We start from the raw sequence: 21,047 nt of genomic DNA on the forward strand, positions 1-21,047 counted from the left end.
ATTAATGTACTAAAAAAAATAGATAATCAATCAACTGTAGGATACTTTTTTGAATAATTAACTTTTAAGTACATCTTGAATTGAAATAGAAATAAATATGGTTCAAATACTATTTTTATCTCTATATTTTCAATTTTGATTCATTCTAATCTTTATACCAGAATATTCATTTTGGTATCATGTTTTTAAAATATTCTTTTACGCTTTTTTTTTCTTAAAAATAAAAACAAAGAGACCAAAACTGTCACTTTTTTAAGTAGAAGGATGAAAATCACATTTAAACCAATTGAATAACCCATTTCTTTTGTTTAGCTTCCAAAAAAACCCACCACTAATAATAAACAAATCACACATGTTCTTTTCTTCATCAAAAAAAAAAAAAAGGCGAAATAATAAGAAAAAGAACATTGTAATTAATACACGAGCTTTGAAAGGCATGATGAGAAAATTTCTAAACGAAAAGAACGAGTTGATGTCGACAAGAGGAAAATACCTCGAAAACAAGAGCGTTTGAGATCTACGAACCAAGTCGTTTAAAAGCATTTTTTCTCTCTTCATTGTTTAATTTATATGCCAAAAAAAAAAACTTTGGGCCAGTTCCTTCACCTAGTTCGATCTATTTAAGACTATGATAAATAATACTAAGCAATTATTAACCACGATTTAGAGGGAGGTTATACTAATTTGTCAATCTTGTAGGTATACAAATGGTTAGATATCCTAAACCCAACCCTTATTTTGGACATGGATTTAGGAAGTCTGGCTTCCCACATTATTTTCCCATGAGTGTGAATAGTAAATATTATTCAAAACATGGGTTACCCACTTTTTTTTCTAATTTAATCTAGGAAATACGTCGGTCAACCTCCGCCCGCCTCCAGCCAACTCTGGTTGATAGTCGCCCAGCCAACTCCGATCACCACCCTCCGGAGCCAACCTCAAGCTGCCACCTCGACGATTGTCACCAACCAACCTCCGTCCGCCACCTCAGGGACTGTCACCGACTAACCTCCAACCGTCACCTCAGCAATCACGGTCGACCAACTCCAACCACCATCGACCAACCTCGGTTCCCCCACACTGGCAAAATTCAAACCACCAACTCCGTCGGCCAACCTCCGACTGCCACCTCCAACAACTACCACCAGTCATCCTTAAAAAAACATTAATAAAAACACTCTTATAACAAACTAAACAGATTTAATTGTATAAGCATGTTTATTTAAACTATGTGTAGAAAGCCCTAATTTAATTTAATAACATTTTCTTCTTCTTCTTTTTTTTTTTTTTTGTTGGACAATTTAACTAGTTTGAAAACTTGGAATCATTTTTTCAACATAAATGTTTAAAATGTTTAAAATAACTTGGCAACCAAATAAAAACTAGAACTCAAAATTTATGATTTTTTATACCTCAAATGTAAATTGATTAAAAAAATACCGTTTTTTAATAATTGAATTTAATATTAAAATACTAGTTTATTTCAAATTTAAGTTAGCATAATATGGTAAAAAAAATGATCATTTTTAAACTAGTTAAAGTGATAAATGTCTACAAAATTTTATTTTCAAATCTAGTAAAATTAAAATATCAAATTACTCAAACAATAGTTTAAATAAAATTCTAATTTTAGTCCAAATTTCTATTTCAAGATTTTAAAAAACATATATATCTTCTAATTTTTTAAGTTTATTTTAAATTTAACTATATTAAAATAATTAAGATGACAAATTTAAACTAATCTAAAATCTAATCTATGATTAGATACAAGAAAATATTTCACAAACTAAAGATTTATAAATCTGCACTTCATCCCCAAGCTAAGTAGTCTGTACTCCAACACAGACTTCTTTTAACCCCAGACTTCCAAAACCTATACTTCAAACACAATTTTCTTAAACCCAAGCTACTTAAACCTTCAAGCCTAATCCACCAGGCTTAACATTCTCCAAACGCCCCTTAGCTAATTAAGACTAAGTAACAGTTATTAACCGTTGACACATCAGTCACTAATCTAAAATGTCACGTCATTCTATTGTTAGTCAATTAATAATAGATCAAGAACCATTTAAAACTATTTTTCAAATCTCGACGACTAAAATGTACATTATGAAACTTGAGGGACCAATTAGACACCAAATCCAAACCTCAAGGACCAAAAATATTTTTACCCAAAATAAAATAGAAACTTTCAAAAATTGAGCCTCAACTATAAAGAAAACAGCAGTCTGGAATAAATGGTATAAAGTAATATATAACTATTTTCACTATTTTCTTGTGAAATGTTCAAATGATGGAACCAAATTAATAACTGCATCTTAAAAATAACTCTATGCTTGATGGTTCTCCTACTTCAACCTTTTCCTAAACTTTTTAGAGTTACAAACTTATAAATTCTTTACAACATATCCTCGTCTCATATATAGAACATTTGCAAGAAATTACAGGTAAAAGTTATGATGAGAACTAATCCAACTACTTGATACCAAGATTTCATGAATATGTGATATACGACACAAGGGACAGAACAAATTGTGACCTGAGTGAAGTCTTAGCCATTCTCGGAGAGTCTCGATATCGTCATATACACAAGCAGATCCCGGGCGCTGCTATATATTTTGGACAGATAGTATCCTACAATAAGAAAAAATTCATTGAAAGTGGCTGGTTTAGGGAAAAAAACAAGGGAGTTTTCAGTTTTCACAGGGCTTGCCTTGAAACAATTCTCTAGAGTGGTTTCCATCAGCTTGTTCCAATTTACTAACAAAATGTGATATACTTTTGCTTCGTATTGTATACGTGACATGATTGATGCACAGTGATTTGAGATTTTCCATGTCAAAAGCTTCTTGATCAGAGACCGTGGAGGCCAAGTCTATATTTCGGGCTTTTAAAATAACAAGCCTGATAAATAGATGTTATATGGATGTAGCAACCTTGTGGTTAAGAAAACCATTGTAAAACCTTTTGTAAAATGAGCTAGTATTTGATTAGGGCTGGGAGGGAAGCATGAAGTTCCACCAAGCACTCAAAGATCCAATTTAGCAGTTGTTCTCTGGGTAGCTCTAAGAGAAGACCAGCCTGCCAAAAGTGAAAGGGGAGGGGGACAGAAACGACATAGCAAAGAAAAAACAGTAAGATACCAATTTGAATTGTATAGGTTAGAAACAGAACTGATCAAATGTTTCAGTTCTGGGAGCATTGAGAAGTTAGTTAGTATGGCTGAAAAATAGATGCTTACAATTTTACGTCATGAAATGTATGCACTAGAAATTAAATATATATATATATAATGCTATGACAATGTATTTGACGATATGAGTAACTCAGTCCATTGTCACACTGTTTCCCTTCTTTCTTTTTTTTTTTCTTTGATTCATAAGGGAAAAAAATGTTCATAGACTAAATAGTTGTTCATTACTTTTGTCCATTTCACTTCTTACAAGCATTTCCCAGCTGGGGGAGAATAAGGCAAAAGATGCAAAATCAACCTCAATAAATCAAGATAGAAATAGCTAGATATTTTATAAGCTCACCTTAATCTGATGTTCCTCAAAAGACAGACAATTCCGATGCACCTCTGACGTCATCGAATCTGATATCAACTTGAAAACTTTCTTATTCATGTTAGTTTCCATGCAAACAGCCTTTCCAGAAGCATATATCCGAGAAATTCCTAGATCCGCTGCCATTCTCCTCACATAAAGCTTCTTCAGAAGAATCTCCATGGAATACGGCTCTTTTCCATGTTGACGACGTAAATTCTCAGTAAATTGCATTAAAGTCCAAATGTCTGTCTCAGCAGCGCTCTCAGCTCCATTAAGTATTTTCATGGGATTCTCCAAATAATTAATGTACTCAGAAGGCAAATGAGGATTAATATCGATATCAATCTGTAAGAATGTGTTAAAAATCAGACAATCTAAAGTACCAAGCCAGAAAATTATCTTAATAACGAATAAGAAAATATAGAAAGAAACCTCAAGAAGTTGGAAGAATAAGATACCCAAGTAGTTAGAGGAACTTGAACCTTCCTATCGAGTAAACTGCTTGTGTTCATATCTCACTCTCTATTTATAACCAACTTCTAATAGAAAACTTGTTTGCTCGACTATCATACGTATCCTAATCTCTAACTAGTGGTATTCCTGGCTCGATATTTTTTCTCAAGTGGTATTCATAACACAATACTTTTACCTTCATTCTTTAAAAGACAAGTTGTATTTCACAAAGCAGTCAGTGTTGAACTGAATCAGTAGAAACAAATTAGTCAAGTCGTATTTTGAATGTCAAAGACGCAATTCTTTCCATCAATAAAAGGTTAGTGATTTACGATCAGGAAAGTAGTTAAATTTAGAAGCTTAAACTCACTAATAAACTTCAGTTACTTTTCTTTCCTTTTTCTTATTCCATTCCTTTTCTTTTCTTTTCTTTTTTCCGTTCACAACAAGAGAGTTTGAGATCACTGCACATCGGCAAACACAGATCAAGAAAGTACCTTCACTGACTGGTATGGGACAGAGACTACCCTGTGTTCGTCAACCTGCAAATCATGGGAAACAATCCATCCAGAATTAGAGAAATAAGAAACCAACCCCATGCTTCAAAAGTTAAATGATTAATCAACTGTTGATTGCATGTGCGCACGCATCATCACATGCTGAAGATAAAGGAAACAGGAAGATGGAACAATGACAACAAGGATGCACAGAAAAATCAACACTTCGTTTTCAAAATAAGGTTGGAATTTCAGCAAATTAAAAATTTAACCAATATTTGTAGTTTGCATTATATATTTTCTATGTCAGAACCGAGGAGTAAATAAAAACTTCTAATACGATGACTACAGAGTCAAAGCTAATGCGATCAGTGATTCATATGAGCACAAACGCTGTCCTCTCAAAATATAAATTAGTAGATGGCAAATCATTTTACGAACCTTGGACAAGCTCTCAAAAAGCATTTCAAAGAAGAGATCAATGCCCACATTTCCAACATCACCAGTTTGTTGCTCGCCAAAGATGGTACCAAATCCTCGTATGCCCATGTCTCTCTCGGCAAGTTGGAAACCTTGCCCAAGTTCACGGCACTCTTCAAGGGCAGCAAGCCTTTCCTAAATTATGGCAAAGAAGAGCAATAAACATAAGAAGCATTAGAAAGTCTCATGATCGTAAAATCCCCAAAAAATAATTGCCCAGAATAGATTATTAACGGGCAGAGCTTTCACATTTTTGCAATAGCAAAGACAAATGGCAAAGAAACTACAAACCAGTGCTTCTTCAGATAGCAGAGACTTGTCTGGGTAAAACAAGTATGCATGTGCTTCCTTGTCAGCCCGACCCACTCTTCCACGCAGCTATCAGATGTTAGAAAGAAACGTAAGGAAAAGAGTGAAAAATAGTAAAGCAATATAATGTTGAAGAAGAAGATAAAAGGTAATACACTTAGGACATGTTTGGAATGACTTTCTAAATTCTAAGTGCTCTGAAACACATATTTTGTACTTGAAATTACTTTTTTAAGCTCTAAGTCATTCCAAACAAGCTCATGTTACATGACCATTTCAATTTTTTGTTCCATCCCCGAAAGGTAACATGTCCAAGGGGAATTAAAAAAAAAAAACCTATACAAGATATGATTGCCATTACAAAATGCAAGTATTTCCCTCTTTACAACATTCAATAGTATCATCTCTTAATCTCCATTTATAAATATGCATTCCAAACAAAGCTTCTCACTGATACTTTTTGAACCACATTGTTCTAAAAAATTTGGACAAAACTGAAATGAAAGAGAGAACAGGCAAGACCTGGTATAATTGGGCTAACCCAAATTGTTGAACATCCTGAACAATGATGGTGTTTGCATTTTGAATATCCAGACCACTTTCAACAATATTTGTGCATATAAGAATCTTAATATCACCAAGTGCAAAATTTTCCATGGTTTCTTCAAGTTGCTTCGAGTATTGCTGCAAATAATAGCTATATAAGTGAAATGAAATAACAATAAATGTACATTACGCAGCTATAACTTATTTAAAGATTGAATGGTGAAGGTATTCCAGATGAGAACTAGGTTTCCTTGATGATACTTCTGATACGATAGATTTTTAGACTTTAAACGAGATTTTGGATGTCTTGTTGTCTTCCAAAAAGGTACTTTCCCATAACCAGTAATGGGAGACCGAGAGTTGAGATTTAAGCCCACAAAACAATGTGGAGTGATCTTGTTGAATATCTTACAGAACCAGGAGTCATTCCAATGAAGTAATATCCAGTGATAAAGCAGAGTATCAAAGAAAATAATTTGTTAAACAAATGCTTTAATTCCTTAATGGGATGTTTAGGGCGGTGAGTTGGTTATTATAATCATCAGTTAGTATAATTTGTGAGTTATAATAATCTTAAGGAGCACAAACACGGATACGACTCAATACAGATAGCAACATCATTTGTTAAAAATTTAGGGCACATTTATTAAAATACACATTTTAAAATATATACCATTTTTATACCAAAAGAAAATTCAAACTAAATGGTTGATGCATTTATATGCTTAAAAAATTTAGTTTGATGTATTTCACATTCAAATTTTATTATTATTATCATATATATGTATTTTTAGTCTACTCAACAAGTGATGCATGTCTAACACATTTGTTGCACTAACAAGTCTCTGATATGTGCTCATTAAGTGTCGAAATGTCCAAGTGTCACACATATCGGACACAAACACGCTAACCAAACTAAAGTGTTCATGTTTCTTAGTTTGCTATATAGATTATAATAGTTTGTGTTTGGTGTAGACTATTTTAATCTGGGTTATAATAGTTTGTGTTTGGAGTGCAAACTATTTTAGTCTAGGTAGGAGATAATAAACACTATAACAAAGAGGAAAGGAGATTGTAACAAAAAAATATTTAAAATAGTAATATTGTAGTTAATTGTAGATTAAAATAGTTGGAAACACAGACTATTATAATTGAGGCCCCAATCTCAAACATAGAGTGGGCTATTTACTTGAAGTTGGGGCCCAAACACCCCTAAATTTCAATAAACTAAAGCACAACAAGGTTTTGTTGTTGTTCCATATTCTAGCTTACCAATCAATTAAGAAGCACAAATCAGATATGAGACATGGATACAACGCGACACGGACACGACGACACACTATATTTTAAAAATCTAGGACACGACACAATATGGACACGCTTATTAAAATATATATTTTAAAAAATATGTATCATTTTTATACCAAAAGAAAATTCAACGTTAATGGATCGATGCATTTATATGCTTAAAAAACTTAGCTCGATGCATTTTAAGCTCAAAAGTTATCATTATTATCATATATGTGTCTTTTTAGTCTGCTTAACAAGTGTTCTATGTTGCACAAACAAGTGTTTGATACGTGTCCAACAAGTGTCGGAGTGTCCAAGTATCCGACACATGTCCGACATAGATAGGCTAGCCAAACTAAAGTATATGTATTTCTTAGTCAGTCAAGGTAAATTATTCTACAAATGATTTTTATCAGACAGCAACTGATTCAAGGGCCTCACATACTTGACAAAGGGACAAAAACAAAATACCTTTCCATGAGCAAGTGCTATTTCAATGTCTGGAAAACTCGCCTCAAGAAATTCCTTCACTTCTTCAAGTCCTGTGATGCAAGTATGATAGAAAATCGCCTGAAATTCTTATTAATGGATGTAACGAGGGAGAGAAGAAGTATACCTATTGCTATCTTAATAATAAGGTATACCACTCAGCAGGGTAAATCAAACAACATGAGGAATTACATGTTGGTCATTATTCTCGGAGAGGATAAATCAAAAGATATTTGGATATTATTACTTTTCTGCTTTTTCCTCTTGGCCTTCTCATGATAGAAATTTTTAACTACAATGTTTCCACCGGCTGTATTGACTGAAGAGAACTTTGTAACTCCTTGATAGGCCCCCCGATTATGAAGGTTTATACACGTAGGCAGACGAAGGGCATGTGATTACCGGTGAGAGAATGTATTTGGGAGAGAGTGGACCCCAGATAAAATTGTTATTTTTAAGGAAAAAGAGCATTTCATTGATATCATGAAAGAGACTAATGCTCAAAAATTATAAGGAAACGAAAATAAAAGAAGAAAAAGAAAAACAAACATAGCACTATAAGCATCAACAACCCAATACAAATCAAAGATCAACCATGAAAGATAAAAGCTCCCAATACAGACAACAGACTTAGAAAAATATGAAAAGACTTGGATAACACTTAGCATCCTTTCAAACCAAATTTCGGCTGGTAATATTTTGAAAGCATAAATCCACAACAGATGATGCATAATCTTCAAAGATGCTCCAAATAAGACTTGAGAAACAATATTTCTGAAGGAAAGGACGAAAACCTGATAGAGATGGAAGATTAGCAAAAATTTCTACTAGCAAGCAAGAGAGAATTGGCAATCAATGAAGAGATGCTGTAGGACAGACCACTCTAAAGACCAGAAACTAGAATTAGGAAGAACCCCAAGAGAATTGCTTGATAAATCCAGCTACTGGAAATCATGTTGAAGCAATCTCCTAAAAAAGACAGCCCATGCCAAAGAGACTCCACCCCAATTAGGGGGGCCACGGTTAGGCTTGGTTTTGCTGAGTATACATTACTGTTTTGGCTGGTGGGTGGGTGTCTCTTGGCCGGCATTTGTATTCAGGACTCTCTTATGAGTTTTGGGAGAGGAAATGAAGGTCTTGAATTCTTCCCCACTGCTCTTGATAAATAAAATTGAGGCCAAGGCCTATCACCCTTTTAGCCTCCTTTATACCTTGTTTCCAATTAAAATATCTAGTTTCCTATCAGAGACTATCTATATATATATATGTAGTAAATTATTCCTAAGAGGGGCTGGGAACTGTATTTCTGCATATTCATCCAAAAGGGGAAAATTATTGAATCACTTCACTCTTGTGTTCATTCATTGTGGTTCACTAATATATTAGCTGTATTTATCCTCCTTTTCTTACACTTGCTCTCTAATCAATGGGTAAGATTAAACATTAATTAAATTGTTAATTTAAAGGATGTTTGCAAATATTGTACATATGGTTTACAAAGCAAATAAAAGAAATTATACTTTCTTACATAGTAATACTTTGAAAATTGTTATAGCTCTATTGTTAGGATTTTCCATTATTGTAAATATCTTGTTATATTTTCTTTTTCTATACTTTTTACACTATATATTCATATTTTTGGTGAATGAATAGAGTATTCTGATTCTCTCTCAAACCTAAGAGTTTTACATGGTATCGGAGCTCTCTAAACAAAATTAAGGTTTTGTGAACCTTATGGTTTGAGAATTTAGAACCCATTTGTGTTACATCTAGAGTTTTGTGGAGGGGTGAGTTTACACTTTTGCTCACAGCCGCCGTCTTTGGTTCGTTTGCCGTCGTTAACCGCCGCCGGGGAAAGAAAAAAAAAAAAGGTAGTTTTTCGATACTGTCCAGTCCGTCAAGGAGCCCAACTGCCGATCTACAAAACCCAAAAGTCCGGCATCATCCGACTAGCGCGTGAGGCTCACGCGCCGCTTTTTCCTTCCTGTCATTGCTTCACTCGCCGATGAGTGCGCCACCAATTCCGCTTCGTCTTCTATGGGTTTCCTCGGTTTTGTCGACTCTCCTTGGTGGTGTGTTTGTTTGGACTATATACTCACTGTTTGTGGTTCATTAAAAAAACACACACATCTCTTTGGTAAATTAGGGTTTGCTTCTTTTCTGTCTTGTGTTTATTTTTTAGGTAATGGCCGATAAGAAACCAATAGTCATGTCAGATATGGTTCCTATGGTGTCAAAAGTAATTGAACACAAGTTGAATGGATCCAATTACTATTCATAGAGATCAAATGTTCGCCACTTTATTAGGAGCATGGAGATGGATGAACACATCACAAAAAAGCCACAGATTGATGCTAATAAAAAGGTTTGATAACGGGACAATTCAAGAATGCTTCTACAAATCAAGAATTCTATTGACCGTAAAATTATTGAACTAGTAAATCACTGCGAATCAATCAAGGAACTATTGGAATATTTGGATTTTTTTTTTTAATTCTGGGAAAGAGAATATTAGTAGAGTGTTTCATGTTTGTAAGACTCTATATCAACCTGATCAAGGAGAAAAATCTCTTACAAGCTACTTTATGGAGGTTAAAAATACATGTGCGTAATTCAATGCCTTGATGCCAATCAGCACGGATCAAAAAGTTCTAATGGCTCAACGTGAAAAGTTGTTTATCACGAGTTTTTTAGTAGGTTCACCTAAATATGAGATGGCCAAAGATCAAGTGTTGTCAAGCTCAAATATCTCATCGTTGGAAGAAGCTTATACTCAAATACTTCGTACAGAGAAGCCACAAGCAGTTATGTCATCTGATTCTAGTAGTACTTTGATTGGGCGCACAAGTGATTATAAAGGTAATAAGGGGGTTGAATCAAATAGCTCCAAAGGTCATCCCAATAACCAAAGATCAAATTCAGGAGGTGTTATATTACTGTCATAAACCTGACCATATGAAACGTGAATGCAGAAGATTGATGAATAAGCGACAGAGGGTGCCATCTGCACGTCACTTCTACTCCTGATAATCTTGACAAGTCAATTACGATTTTTGCAAAGGAGTTTGCTAAATTTCAACAGCAACAAGAGTCATTGAGGGCATCATATTCTACTCCCATTACGGCCATCACAGAGATAAGTAAAATCTTTAAATGCCTTCTTTCTTTCACGTCAAAATGGGTCATTGAATCTGGCGCTACAGACCATATGACAGGTAACCCCAGTTTATTCTCTAACCTTTGTACATCTACCTCTTCATCTAATGTCACTATAGTTGATGGAACCTTCACTCCTGTTTTAGGATCAGGAACCGTCCATCTTACTGAATCAATTTCTTTGTCATCAGTTTTAAATTTATCACATTTCTCGTTTAATTTGATTTCGGTAAGTAAACTCACTCGTGATCTTCATTGTTGTCTCCTTTTTTCCTGTTTATTGTTTATTTCAGGATCTTACGACGAAGCAGACTATTGGTAAAGAATATGAATTTGGAGGTCTTTACATCTTTGAACCATAAACACCTACAACCATCACATGCTCTAGCGTGTCGTCTCCCTTTGAAAAGCATTGTCGTTTGGGTCATTCGTCTGTCTCTGTGTTGAAGAGTCTTCGTCCACAACTTCAACATTTATCTTCTTTAGATTGTGAGTCATGTCAGTTTGCTAAATTCCATTGTTTGAGTTTGTATCCTCAAGTCAATAAACGAGCTAGTGCTCCTTTTGAATTAGTCCATTCTGATGTTTGGAGTCCATGTCCTATTGAATCCAAAAAAGGGTTTAGGTATTTTGTTACATTTGTCGATGATTATTCTCGTGTTACATGGTTTTATTTAATGAAAAATCATTCTGAGTTACTTTCTCATTTTTGTAACTTCCATGCTGAAATTCAAATTCAATTTAGTGGTGCTCTTAAAATCCTTCGGAGTGATAATGCTAAGGAATATTTCTCTCATGCACTCAAGTCTTTATTTAGATGCCCATGGCATTCTTCATCAATCTTCTTGTATCGATATTCCATCTCAAAATGGGATTGCAGAACAAAAGAATCGTCATCTCCTTGAGACAACCAGAGTCTTGATGTTTCAGATGCATGTTCCAAAATCTTTTTAGGCTGATGTTTCCACAACTTGTTTCTTAATAAATCACATGCCCTCTTCCATTCTTAAGGGTGAGAAACCTTTTCGTACTTTATGCCCCAAGCAACATTTGTTTCCCATTCCACGCAAAATATTTGGTTGTACCTGCTTTGTTCAGGATGTTTGGCCTCAACATACCAAGCTGGATTCAAAGTCCTTAAAATGCATTTTCCTTGGTTATTCCCGTGTTCAAAATGGGTATCGATGTTATTGTCCTAGTCTAAATAAATATTTCGTCTCTCTCGATGTCACTTTTTTGAACATTCACGTGTTCAAAAGGGGTATCGATGTTATTGTCCTAGTCTAAATAAATATTTTGTCTCTCTTGATGTCACGTTTTTTGAACATTCCTCATTTTTTTTATCGTAATCTTTTTCTTCGAATAAGAGTCAGAGGGTGCACAAGGAATTAAAGGATGATTTCCTTGTCTACACAATTATTTCTCCTTTCGATCCTCTTCCTAATTCATCTCTACCTGTGGCTACCTCTACTCTTCCACCCATCGTTAAGGTCTAAACTCGACAACAACCTCCTCCAGTTCCATGCCCTAGTAAGGCTTCTTCGTCTCCTTCAGTTCCATGTCCTGTACCAGAGGCTTCTTACCAAAGTCTTCTTCGTCATTGGATCCAGAAATGAGTGATGATCTTCCTATTGTTCTTCATAAAGATAAACATACATATGCTCATCTTATTTCCTCTTTTGTTTCTTATAACTATTTGTCGTCTTCCACATATTCATTCATTGCATCCTTAGAGTCTGTATCCATCCTTAAAACTGTTCATGAAGCTTTGTCTCATCCTGGTTGGTGTGCCGCAATGGTGGAGGAGATGACTTTCTTAGATGATAATTGTACTTGGGATTTAGTTTCTCTCCCTGCAGGAAAGAAGGCTATCGGTTGCAAATGAGTACTTGCAGTTAAAGTCAATCCTGAAGGTTCTGTTGCTCGGTTAAAAACACGCCTTGTAGCGAAAGGCTATGCACAAACTTAGGTTGTTGACTATGCTGATACTTTTTCTACTGTGCAAAAATGGCATCTGTGAGGTTGTTTATTTCATTAGTTTCAATCAATCATTTCCCTTTACATCAGCTTGATATTAAAAATGCATTTCTTCATGGTGATCTTCAAGAAGAGGTGTATATGAAGCAAGAAGAAGTGTATATGAACCATGAAAAAATTCATTTCTTCATGGTGATCTTCAAGAAGAGGTGTATATGAAGCAACCACCAGGGTTTATTGCTCAGGGGGAGAATAACGGTGTGTCGCCTTCATAAATCTTTGTATGGATTAAAGTAGAGTACACGAGCTTGGTTTGGTAAATTTAGTCAGGTGATTGAAAGCTTTGGAATGCGGAAGAGCACATCAGATCATTCGGTCTTTTTTAAGAGATCCGAGGGTGGTATCATCTTGTTAGTCGTATATGTGGATGATATTGTGATTACTGGTGATGATGCTTTAGGTATCCAATCCCTAAAGAGCTTTCTTCATAGTCAATTCCATACAAAAGATTTAGGCATGTTGAAATACTTCTTAGGAATTAAGGTAATAAGACGCAAGAAAGGAATACTATTATCGCAGATAAAATATGTACTTGACTTGTTGACTGAAATAGGGAAGCTAGGAGCTAAGCCATGTAGTACCCCAATGATGCCCAACTTACAACTCACAAAAGATGGAGAATTGCTAAAAGATCCTGAAAGATATAGGAGATTAGTGGGAAAACTTAATTACCTTACAGTGACTCGACCCCACATACCCTATTCAGTAAGTACTGTGAATCAGTACATGTCATGCCCTACAGTTGATCATTGGGCTGCATTGGAACAGATTCTATGTTATCTGAAGGCTGCTCTCGGGCATAATTTATTATATAAGGATTATGGTCATACTAATATTAAATGTTTCTCAAACGTCGATTGGGCAGGATCTAAAGAAGACAGAAGATCAACTTCAGGGTATTGTGTCTTTGTTGGTGGTAATTTGATTTCTTGGAAGAGTAAGAAGAAAAATGTGGTGTCACGTTTAAGTGCAGAATCAGAATATAGAGCAATTGCACAGTGTGTGTGAATTGATTTGGATATATCTTCTTGTTGAGTTTGGATTTGAAATCACCACACCGACAAAGTTGTGGTGTGATAATCAAGCAGCACTTCATATTGTATCTAATCCAGTACTTCATGAAAGGACTAAACATATTGAAGTTGATTGTCATTTTGTACGTGAAAAAATTCAACAACGATTGGTATCTATAGGATATGTGAAGACTAGAGAACAATTAAGAGATATCTTCACGAAGACATTGAATGGAACACGTATAGATTATCCATGTAACAAGTTGGCATGATTAACATATATGCTCCAACTTGAGGCGGAGTGTTATAGTTCTATTGTTAGGATTTTCCATTATTATAAATATCTTGTTATATTTTCCTTTTCTATGCTTTGTACACTTGTATATATTCATATCTTTGGTGAATGAATAGAGTATTCTAATTCTCTCTCAAACCTAAGAGTTTTAGAGTATTCTAATTCTCTCTCAAACCTAAGAGTTTTACAAAAATAATTAACACAACGTAACATATAGAATCCCCTATTTACAAAGCTTTTAACCCCCACCAAAAAAGAAAATTAACTCTGATCCATATGTACTTGATGGGGCATTTAATTAGGAGCCCAACAGCTCAAACACGTTGAGAGATTCCTCTAACTTATTGATCTGCTGCTTAAAAGAAACCACAGCTGAAGATGAAGATGACAATTTTGTGCCTGAGAAAGAGGCCTCAAACAGCTCTAAGTATAGTGCTGCGCTGATCTTATGACATGGTTCCACCTGAAAATCATTAATCATTCAACACCTCAACCACTCCCACACTGGCTGCTACGACCCAAGCCTTTGCCTTTTAACCCTCTTGTGTAGTTGGTAGATCTCCAAATTAATTAGCATCTTCTTGTGGATAAATTTATGCCAACTGCATGGAGATGGAGATGTGAACTCTTCACCTTCAAATTCACCAACAAATCAATTTGCAGCGGAGAATTTGAAGACTGCTGATGTTATATCTTTCAAGTGTCCTAGAGGCGCTCTTGGTATGGAAATGGAAGAGACAACACGAAGAGGGGTATTTAAGACTAAATATCAACAAACAAACGATGCACACTATGCATGGGTCCCCTACTTATAAACCATACTGATGCCTAAATTTCATTTTTGCTTTTACTATTTTGCTCTATTGAACTCTAAATGGCCTACCACCCTTCAAATACTTGATAAAAGTTTTTTTTTTAAATTGCAATTATTATTTACCAATGCCAAGTAAGAGTTTATTTTTTAAATATTCTTAGTAGATATTTTACCCTTTTGTTAGCGAGAACCAGTTTTAAGGCTTTTCTACAAGTTGCCGCATAAAGTAGTATCTATTTGTACAAACCAATTTACCAATAGAGAGGAGGTTGTAGCACAGATTCCCATAACTTTGACACCTTCTAGAGCTTAATGAAGAAAGGGGTCCGACACGGATTAATATGGGGAACAAGGGTAAGAAGAGCAACTGCAAGAGACCACGTTTAAGACTCAACAGTTCACAATTTGTTTTCTCTAAGGCTCGAGAAAACAGATATATCATGTGATTGAAGAACAAATATATCAACTCAACTGTTTTCCTATCAGCAAGAATTCTCTTGAAATGAAAATTCAGAAATACTTGAGATTGTCCAAAGTATAGAAGTGAGATAATAGAAATTTTATTTTAGGAGGAAGCTAAGAGATGAAAAGCACAAGAATTGATTGTTTTGGCTGAGCAGATCCATAAATTCACTCCTAATCTAATGTGCAAGCATAAACTTTAGGCTTTGGAGAGTGTGTCAGTTTACTTATAAATCCTTGTTCCATGATATCACAATAATAGAACGCCTATTACCTTCTGTCCTTTACAAGGCTATTTGAAAAATAAAATATTTGATAGTCTTTGATCAAAGATGGAGTTAAGATTGCTGACAGAATTAAGATCCCGGACGTTACCTTATAGCCCGGCTCCATGTGCAATCACCCGAATTCTCACCAGCTATCCTTTCAAAGGAAATGATCAGAATATTTGGTCTAATGTTCATATGATCACTTTTTTGGTGGTTGTGATGAACAGAAAAATTCTAAATATGCTGAATAGAGAACTGTCTTCCTTTTGAGGCATTCTTTGTATGTTATCATCCTCTTGGAAGATCTTATAAGAACTTTTGTGATTATTCTCCATCCATGGCCAATGCAAGTTCAAGATTGATTCCGCAATCTCCTTCAGGCTTAAGTGATCTAATGGTTCATCTGAATCTTATTTTCCCACTCCCCCTGTCTTCGGTATTAATAAAGTTGTTTGTTACCAAAATGTGTGCATATGTACCACGTATAAAGAAAATAGTGTCACAAAGGAATGGATAAAGTAAAGCAGTTCTTAAGAGTACAGAGCAATGTAAACCTTAAAGAAAAAGTTACAAGATTACCTTTAATTCGAGGTAAAACATAAAAAACTTGGCCTCCACGTTCCAGCTCATATCTAATAGCTGATTTCACTTTTTCTTTACTGAATGATGAGAGATGGGTTTTTATTGGGACTCTTTCTGGAGGTGGAGTTGTAATCAAGCTAAAGCATGGAAAGAAAGCAGTGGTTTAGTCACAAAAACTCAATATTACAGGACCATGGAGATAAGTCTACTGAAATGAATGGTCAAAACAGATAAGCTCAGCGGGAACAAAAAGTTAATGCCGAGGAATGTGAGAATATCAGAAGTAAATTAAACAATGAAATAATTTGTTACTTCTACTACCTAGTATATCTATGACCAAAATTAGTGATTAACACTCAAAAAAGGTGACCAATATTGCTCAATCCATCAATGACTTTATTTTCTAAAGATGTCAAATACTGCTCAATCTATCATTGAGTCAAATGTAACAATAATATGGTTGAGCTTCCCTAACTTATGTAACAAACAGAGTAGAAAGGGATAACAGAACTATTACAAATCCAGTCCATGTGTTGAGTATCTTCACCCACGAATTACGTGTGTGGAGTTAATTACCTAGCATCACGAAATCCAGTCAATGCTAAATACAGGGTCCGAGGTATCGGTGTTGCAGAGAGAGTGAGAACATCAATTGAAGTTTTAAAGGATGCAATTTTCTCCTTCTGTTTGACACCAAACCTCTGGAAAGACAAAAGGAATAGAAAGTTACTCTAGAACCAAACCAGGATGATTAACAGCAAATTAAGATGAGAGACCAAAAAAAATAGGACCTGTTCCTCATCAACAACTAGAAGCCCTAATTTGCTATATACAACACGGTCTCCAAGGAGTGAATGAGTCCCAACAATAATGTTCAATTGACCTTCTTTGATCATTTCAAGATGCTTCTCTTTCTCTGCTTTTGTCTGCATGTTGTAATATCTAGTTAGCTTAGACATTCAACTTTTACTCTTTCAGAGTGAGTTCACATACGGGAAAAAAAAAACAAAAAACAAAAAACAAAAAACAAAAACAAAAACAAAACAAAAAAGTAACGTTAAATGGCTGCATTGATGTACTGGTTCTAATAGTTTGAGGTTTAATATGAACTAATTAAAACTATAATTTTAGGTAATCCCAGATGAACCAAACAGTTGAAGAAATTCAAATTACTTCTTTATAGTTTTTTGGACCCACGTGACTAAGAACTTATACCTTGTCATCTTACTAGACTTAATAAGTTATATGCAGGTGTCTTCCCATAATAAAGGTTTATTTAACAATACCTGGAACCTGCTCAACAATCCAATCTGGACATCAGGAAACAAAGAAAATCTTTGTGTGATAACTTCAAAATGTTGTTTGGCAAGGACTATCGTTGGTGCTAGAACCATAGCCTGCTTTCCTGCCGAGACTACACAGAAGATTGCACGCAGTGCAACCTCAGTTTTACCAAAGCCGACATCTCCACAAATCAATCTGTCCATCGGAGTTTCCCTCTGTGTCAAATCTCTCTCCACATCTCTGAAAGCCTGCATGAACAACAAACATCACAAGACGAACAAGAAAAGAATATGTATATCCACAAAAAATTTAAGAAGGCACAAGTAGGGATCCAACTCTTTAAAGCAATATTGTAATAATCTTGAAGCATCTAATGGCCAATATAAGAATGGATAGGTACATATGTAGGTATATAAATGCATGCTCACAAAACCTATTATGCTTGTCGTTGTACACATAAATGTAACAGAGCAGCAAAGGGTGATCACATTCTAATGAAAAGAAAAGGATTTAGTATGCACTGGTACAGACAGTAAAATATAAGCAACTGATTCAGACCCATATTAAAAAAGACATCTGGAAAGCCATGCTTACCGACTTTAAGAAGTAAAACAAATAGGAAAGACTAAAATATCATTTTCATCTCTAAACTTTAGGCTATTTTTCAGTTTGGTCATTGACCAATCAATTCTTTTTAAAGCATACATTCATTACTCCAAAAATAAATGGTAAGATGTTTGATTGTCATGTATAAAATAATAATAATGACATCGTGATACTGGATTTTGGCCATTTACATTGTCCAATGAAATTTCCAAATTCTCATATACTTTCTACACATTTTAATATGAAATTCATGTTGTTAAATGTCTAGGTGTCCTTGTATATATATATAAACCAAACATAACGAACAATGTCATATTACCAATCAGTTGTCAAAACAACTCTAAGATTAAGATTATATTCAAAGCCAATGATAAGTTTGAGACCATTTTTTAAACTATTAATTTTTTATTCAACTGAAATCAAGTTTACAATTCAAGGGCAAGAGATTAAGCTAATGAGAATGTAAATATATATATGTAGCATCTCAATTCAAAACCATACATGAAACTTTGGTTTCATTCGGCTCCCTTATGGAAGATGGATAAATTCCTAGAAAGTTCTGCCCTCCCTCACCATCTATCCAAGGAATGGAAGGGCAGAAGCCTTTGAGTGAAAGTACCTCCTTTTGGTCCACTGTAGGCTCGTAAGGAAACTGAGCAGAAAATTCCTCCATAGCCGAACACTTCGGGTAGGGAGACCTTCTCTGTTTCAACCTGTGTAGATACAGTTCCATCAAGTCAACAACCATCTTCTGAATCGCAACCTTTCCCTTAGTCTTTCTCTTTTCCCATGTGGTAGTATCATTTAGTTTGCTCAATGTGCGAGGTCTTTTGTTTTCATTTGGGCTGAAAAGGTGATAACGTGTGAAATAAATGGAACATGGATATGTAAACAGAAATACATCAAAGCATATAAGAATTTGGACATATAATCCCCAACTCTAAGAAGAGCATTGACCATAGCTCTAGACAACTGCTGAGAATAATTTTCTTACCCTTTTCATCTAGGTTCTGTAGGTTTCTAGCATGTCATTATGTAAAAGATAAAGCACCACCAGTCACACAATAAATTCAGCTTAAGGAATACTGAGAATCAAAAAAATGTTAAAGAGATCAATTGCTTCCAAATATATCTGGATTGACACTGCTGAAGGATCTATCTAGATTTCTTAGAAGTCATTGAAATAACAGACATCCTAAATGCATGAGTCAACATATTCACTAAAAAACATGCATATCCGGGAATGTTCATGTCAAACTTATGTACACCTCAATTGATATGACCCTATAGTATTTTGTTAAACTCAATTTTAATATCCTATATAAGTGATCACATCGAATTCGAACATATTCTCCAAAAAAATATGCTATTTTTCACACATCCCAATGTCACTATGGGTTGGTTTAATTACAATATTTATCAAGTCTAAAACAGCAATGACGAGCTAGATTTTCAATAATATAATGCAATTCTAAAAACTGCAGTAAGTAAAAACAAAAGAAATGAGAAACTAGAAATATCGGAAATCCCAGATATGACATTAGTAAAAGAAAAACACAACTACTAGTCTACCATTATAGTGCCAACAAATGATGGCCAACATATCAATGAATGTTTCGAATGGTTAACCAGCAGCAATTTATGAAAGTCCACCATAAACAGAATGCATAAGTGAGTAAATAAACGAACAAACGTACAGATTATAGCGATACAGCATTCGAGACGCCTGCTTAACAGGAAGCTTCGCCATCCCATCAGCATACTCAATGAACACATACTCAATAGGCTCCGTAGAACCTTTCTGAACATCAAATTTAATCCCAACGAATCGGCCAATACCAACCTTCTTATGCACAACATAATCCCCAGAACGAAGCGTATAAGGATCAACCTTATAATTAAAACCATCGCTGTCTTTCCTTTGCCTATCCCCTTTCAACTTCTGCAAACCCCTTTGCTGCTGCTCCTTCACCATCTGAATGTACCGGTCTGCCTCCTCTGAATCCATAACCGTTCTCGAGGACTCCCTCTTCCCATGAAAGCGGCGAATTCTCTCATTGAGAATCGAGATAGAGTCTCGCTCAAGCTCAATCTGCTCTCTCCGCCTCGCCGATTTGGCAATACCGGGAACTATAACATCTTCCGCATAGATAACATTAGTAATCGAAACATATCGCTTAGGGAAGTGGCGGAAAGTAGAGTTGCGGTTGAAGAGTCCCCGTAGGCTGGGAAATGAGCCGAGTTTGAAGGCTACTAGAGGTCGGGAAGAGGAAACGTCTGGTGCGGGTGAAAAAAGTAAAGCCATTAAAGAATAAGCTAAAAGGCTAGAAGAAGAGGAGTAGTAAGGGTGTTAAGCAAGTGTAAGATCGAGTGAAAACGATGATGGAGATGGAAATTCCGCCATTGGAGGACTGGAAGAAAGCTTTGAGGATAATAATGTGGAGGTTTTGGAGGGGTTTTTGGATTTGGGCCGATATTGAAGCTGTACGTGGAAGCAAGCTAGCCAAATTTTTCATTTTAGATATTTATAGCACGGGTCGGGTCGGGTCTATGTATATTTTTCATTCTTTTTTAATAGTAAGAACAAAATCTAAATCCAAATAAGCATTTGGTTTAAAGTTTTCAAGATATCAGGAATAAGATTGTTGGAAATAAATATGACTGTATTTGGTTGTACGTTATCAAATTTTATCGTGACAAATTAGTTTTGTATTTTATTTATAAAATTTTAATAGATTAATTGATAAACAATAAATTCAATTCAAAGTTTTGTACAAAATTAATTATTTAACTACTAAATAATAATATTAATTACAAATATTTATAAAATGAGTAATTTATCATTGAAATTACTTAATTACATCATTTGATATATATATTTATATAAATATGATGTATTAATTAACAAAACAATCAA

At 34.8% G+C, this 21,047-nt stretch overlaps 1 protein-coding gene and 1 long non-coding RNA gene across 3 annotated transcripts; both read right to left on the minus strand.

Moving 5' to 3' along the window:
• Nucleotides 1-652: 652 nt before the first annotated feature.
• Nucleotides 653-2,636, minus strand: LOC120093024. Its single transcript, XR_005486247.1, has 2 exons — nucleotides 2,540-2,636; nucleotides 653-1,153 (listed from the first exon to the last, which is right to left on the minus strand). It is a non-coding gene; the product is annotated as an uncharacterized LOC120093024 (long non-coding RNA).
• A 79-nt stretch (nucleotides 2,637-2,715) lies between these two features.
• Nucleotides 2,716-20,615, minus strand: LOC120093023 (ATP-dependent DNA helicase At3g02060, chloroplastic). 2 transcript variants are annotated; one of them, XM_039051317.1, is made up of 13 exons: nucleotides 19,828-20,615; nucleotides 18,750-18,843; nucleotides 17,527-17,772; nucleotides 17,032-17,166; nucleotides 16,817-16,941; nucleotides 16,238-16,377; nucleotides 7,595-7,665; nucleotides 5,810-5,971; nucleotides 5,270-5,356; nucleotides 4,940-5,113; nucleotides 4,499-4,543; nucleotides 3,537-3,893; nucleotides 2,716-3,081 (listed from the first exon to the last, which is right to left on the minus strand). In XM_039051317.1, the coding sequence occupies exons 1-13, from the start codon at nucleotides 20,433-20,435 to the stop codon at nucleotides 2,980-2,982; spliced, it is 2,346 nt and encodes a 781-aa protein (XP_038907245.1). In that variant the 5' UTR covers nucleotides 20,436-20,615; the 3' UTR covers nucleotides 2,716-2,979. The 2 variants fall into 2 exon arrangements, with proteins under 2 accessions (XP_038907245.1, XP_038907244.1); XM_039051316.1 differs by having other exon boundaries at nucleotides 18,750-18,975.
• Nucleotides 20,616-21,047: the final 432 nt, after the last annotated feature.

The sequence above is a fragment of the Benincasa hispida genome, chromosome 12 (genome assembly GCF_009727055.1).
Source record: "Benincasa hispida cultivar B227 chromosome 12, ASM972705v1, whole genome shotgun sequence".
In the NCBI taxonomy this organism is placed as follows: Eukaryota; Viridiplantae; Streptophyta; class Magnoliopsida; order Cucurbitales; family Cucurbitaceae; genus Benincasa; species Benincasa hispida.

Bases quoted from the DNA above. Each gene is read 5' to 3' on its own strand.
- LOC120093023 (XM_039051316.1), bottom strand. From the start codon at position 20,435: ATGGCTTTACTTTTTTCACCCGCACCAGACGTTTCCTCTTCCCGACCT. The intron at 3,894-4,498 runs GTACTTTCTTGA...ACATTCTTACAG, and splicing joins TCCCATACCAGTCAGTGAAG to ATTGATATCGATATTAATCC. The intron at 3,082-3,536 runs GTGAGCTTATAA...CACTTTTGGCAG, and splicing joins TTGAGGAACATCAGATTAAG to GCTGGTCTTCTCTTAGAGCT.